Source organism: Trifolium pratense, linkage group LG1 (genome assembly GCF_020283565.1).
Source record: "Trifolium pratense cultivar HEN17-A07 linkage group LG1, ARS_RC_1.1, whole genome shotgun sequence".
Lineage (NCBI taxonomy): Eukaryota > Viridiplantae > Streptophyta > Magnoliopsida > Fabales > Fabaceae > Trifolium > Trifolium pratense.
Genome location: NC_060059.1, coordinates 43,932,912 through 43,936,784, shown reverse-complemented (window position 1 = coordinate 43,936,784; position 3,873 = coordinate 43,932,912). Strand labels below are relative to the sequence as shown.

Below are 3,873 nucleotides of genomic sequence, written 5' to 3'. Positions count from 1 at the left end.
GTCCGATCTCAAATAATCAAACACAATACAACTTCGATCGTCTATTTTTTAGACATAAAACGCACCGTTATAAAATAAATACCAACATAAAACTAAGTACACCGATATTGTGTGTAAAGGCTGGCAGAATAAACGTGACTTGTGTGAGACAAAATTAAGGCTGAAAAAAGAGCTTAATGGTATCTGTAAAGATTGCAATCACTTTGAGGAATTGCATCACATAGCACAACTACCTCCTAAACCAAACATGTGTATGGCCACAAGATGGATTGAGATTTCTTGTGGTAGAAAATTACAATTTTCAGAGTTTAATATCTCAACCATTAATTTTGTCAAAAATATATATTTCAACCATTAATCACAAATAGATCAAACAATTTAGATTAATACAACTAGTTCAATCGGTTGAACTAAAGGTTAAGGAGTTGGAAGTCAATGATTTAAATTCTGACAAACCCTTGCGGCATTTGTTAGTACACTATTTGAAGAAATTTTGTATTAAAACTTGTGTACTATACTGCATAAATTTAGAAGTCAAAGATTTATTTATTCAAAACAAAATTACTATTTAAAGTAACTTTAACATATGCCCTAAGGGCACATGTTAGTGCCCTAAATGTACCTTTAGGGCACATGGTAGAATGACCCTTTAAAATATTATTAATAGTCAACATTATAAAAAAAACTTAATTAGTCTATTGGTCCCTTAAAGACATTTTAGGTTTTACAATGGTCCCTTAAAGAAAAAAATGTCTGGATTGGTCCCTTAAAGAAAAAAAATGCCCAAATTGGTCCTTTAAAGACATATTTTTGTCATATTGATCCTTTCCGTTAAATTTTAACTCCAAATATAACAAAAAATTTCAATGGTTAAAATTTTAAAAATTAATAAGGTTTTTGGTGGACCACTTACACTTAATGACACTACAATTCAGTCTACTAAAACTAACTTTTTTTGTAAAAAATTGACAGAAATGACCAATTGAGAAACGGATGTGTCTTTAAGGGATCAATCCTGACCTTTTTTTCTTTAAGAGACCGTTGTGAAACCTAAAATATCTTTAAGGGGCAAAAGACTAATTAAGCCTTATAAAAAAACTAAACTAGATGAAAAATGCACACAATTAAGTCCTCACTCCTCAAATGAAAAAACTAAATCACATAACAGATTAATTTCACGGGATCCATAAATCACATAACAGATTAACATGTAAACCACAGAATTAATTTGTGGCTGATAATTTTCCAGGCACATTTGCAATAGTAAAAAATTTCCACAACATCGATTGAAAGTTCAATCTTCAATCGCGGTAACACCATTGAATATCGAGCAATCTACATTTACTAAGAAAGCATTAAAATACAGACTACAACAAATCAGTTCAAATAAAATCTATTTAATCTAAAGCACACGTTCAAGTTTCAAGAGAGTGTTATCTCTTCAACAGAAAGAAGCCTGTTAGGTACTGCTACTGTGTGTAGATACAGTTACCAAGTATGAAGTGCAATCTTTTGTAAACCGTTCAAAAACATCTATGAATTGCTGCCACATAACTCCCAACTACCTGCTAACAACGAGAAGTTGGACCATTCAGATAAATTCATGAAGAAAATAAACACCAATATTCTAAGATGTCTTGCATTAGAACACAACATATTATATATAGGTATATGATAGTACCGAAGTCCTCTCTTGATCGGGTATAGATGAAAGGCCATATCCTCAAAATTCACGCTTTGGTCTACTAGAACTATCAGCCGGCGCGACCCGTATGGCTCTTCCATTCAAGTCCTGCAACCAAAATCAGATAATATAAGATTTTGGTAGTTAAAAACATGACCTAGCACTGACACCTCAAATTGAAGACAAACCAACAAGATATTTTCATTGATTGAGCTCTGAAATGTAGATTGAATATTATCATTTCATACAGCAAGCTCATGCTGATGAGATCTTTTTTATCTAAAAGTAACTTTATAAATCTGAATTTGACATGTGAATTCAGAAATGAAAAAGCCACGCATCATTTTTATGTTTTCCAGAATGTATCTGAAACGTGGCAGAAAATGAAAATCGAAAACCACAAATAATCAATATAATATATCCACTTTGCAAAGAAGAGTGATTTGCATGCTTACCACGCCATCTAAGGACCGAATAGCACCGTTGACCTCTTCAGCGCTACCGTAAGTCACAAATCCAAAGCCTTTAGATCTACCACTCTCCCTGTCATAGATTACCTTAGCTTCTATAACCGTTCCTTGTTGGCTAAACAATCTCTCAAGTGCCAAGTTGTCAACACCCCAGGCAAGATTGCCAACATGAACACGGTTTTCGCTACCTGCAGAAGAACCACCTCTTGGAGGACCTCTCCTGTCACCAAAACGAGGATTGTCACCAAAACGTGAGTTCTCGGTACGAGGTGGAGGTGGTCCAGCATTCACTCTCAATTGCCTTCCATCCACTTCCTGTAAATTCCCAAACATACTTTTCATTAGATGTTAATTTCATAACATAACAGATAATAGTAAGCCATACTCACATATCACATCATATAAACTCAACTATAGGAATTATAATGGATACAATTTGGATAAGGTACTACCGCAGTCATTCCCATATCCACACACAACTTCAAAAATCATACTGAAATCATCAATTAGGTACCTAAATACTAGTAACTATTACACACACTTCAATTAATGATTAAACATCACATATACATACATAAATGTTCATAACATTATAATTTAGTATATGTTTATGTGAGCTTATGAGCAAACTGAGAACTAAGGTACTACACTCACATTCATACCCAATAATTTTTTGATACAATTACACATACACACGCTGAATCTCAAACAACTATAAAACAAAATATCTTAATAATTAATAAACAAATGATGACAGATAAACTCACATAGCCATTTAACTGCTGAGCAGCAGCTTCAGCTTCCTCAGCCGAAGACATAGTCACAAAACCAAATCCCCTGCTTCTTCCAGAAGTTTTATCATAAATAACCTGCAAAAATAAAAACAAAAATTTCATAATTTGACACCAACCCAATATTTTTCATCCAAAAGGGTAACTAATTAAACCATAAAAAACCAAACTTTGTAAATTACCTCAACCATCTCAACATTTCCAGCATTATCAAATATCTCAGCAAGTTGAGCACTGTCAACACTGAAAGGAAGGTTACCAACAAACAACCTCTGTTCGGCAGAGTAACTACGTCTATCATCATCAAAGGTATCTTCTTCTTGGTCGAATTCAGACGAAACGGCAACACGAGAAACGAAACGGTTAGACAAAGTTGAACGGAGAGAAACAGAGGAAATGGAAATTGGTTTGAAATTAGGGTTGAGTGAAAGGGAAGGGAGTGAAGAGAAACATTGGGGAGAAGAACAGAGAGGGTTTTTGGTGAAGAGAGATGGAAATGCTAAGGAAGTTGCAGAGGTAGACATGGTTGAAGGAAATGGATTGGATAAGGTTTTGGGAAAATAGGGTTTATGGGATTATGAAGAAGAGAGTGTGAGTGAGGGTTTGGAAATGTGATATTTATAGAAGTGAAGGGAACGGTGGGAATGAGAGGATGAATGAAGATGATAAGGTAAGATATCATATTGATGCCATTTTACTAATTCGTCCCTTCAAATCATAAGATATTTTTCTTTAAGTTTTTGAGTTCAATATTGATTTCATGAGCTAATCTTGTTAGAATAGTTTTGAACATTTTTTTTTTTATTTTTTATTTTGAAAAAATAGTTTAGTTTAGAACAATCTTAATTTTTTTTAATCAAAACAACTTTAACTCATTTCATTATTAATCAAAGATTCAATACTACTGGCTCAGGAAATGACCGCTCTT

The 3,873-nt window shown here is 33.5% G+C and overlaps 1 protein-coding gene across 2 annotated transcripts; it reads right to left on the bottom strand.

Annotated features, from left to right (window-relative positions):
• Window positions 1-1,139: 1,139 nt before the first annotated feature.
• LOC123907107 (29 kDa ribonucleoprotein A, chloroplastic) lies at window positions 1,140-3,652 on the bottom strand. Of its 2 annotated transcripts, none has more exons than XM_045957215.1 (5): window positions 3,128-3,652; window positions 2,922-3,023; window positions 2,140-2,469; window positions 1,682-1,792; window positions 1,140-1,565 (listed from the first exon to the last, which is right to left on the bottom strand). In XM_045957215.1, exons 1-4 carry the CDS (start codon window positions 3,467-3,469, stop codon window positions 1,724-1,726), a joined length of 843 nt encoding a protein of 280 aa, XP_045813171.1. In that variant the 5' UTR covers window positions 3,470-3,652; the 3' UTR covers window positions 1,140-1,565; window positions 1,682-1,723. The 2 variants fall into 2 exon arrangements, with proteins under 2 accessions (XP_045813171.1, XP_045813174.1); XM_045957218.1 differs by having other exon boundaries at window positions 1,140-1,568; window positions 3,128-3,589.
• Window positions 3,653-3,873: the final 221 nt, after the last annotated feature.

Coding starts and splice junctions, on each gene's coding strand:
- LOC123907107 (XM_045957215.1), bottom strand. CDS start 3,469: ATGTCTACCTCTGCAACTTCCTTAGCATTTCCATCTCTCTTCACCAAA. Junction 2,470..2,921: donor CTCAGCAGTTAAATGGCTAT/GTGAGTTTATCT, acceptor GGGAATTTACAG/GAAGTGGATGGAAGGCAATT. Junction 1,793..2,139: donor TTCGGTCCTTAGATGGCGTG/GTAAGCATGCAA, acceptor TTTTGGTTGCAG/GACTTGAATGGAAGAGCCAT.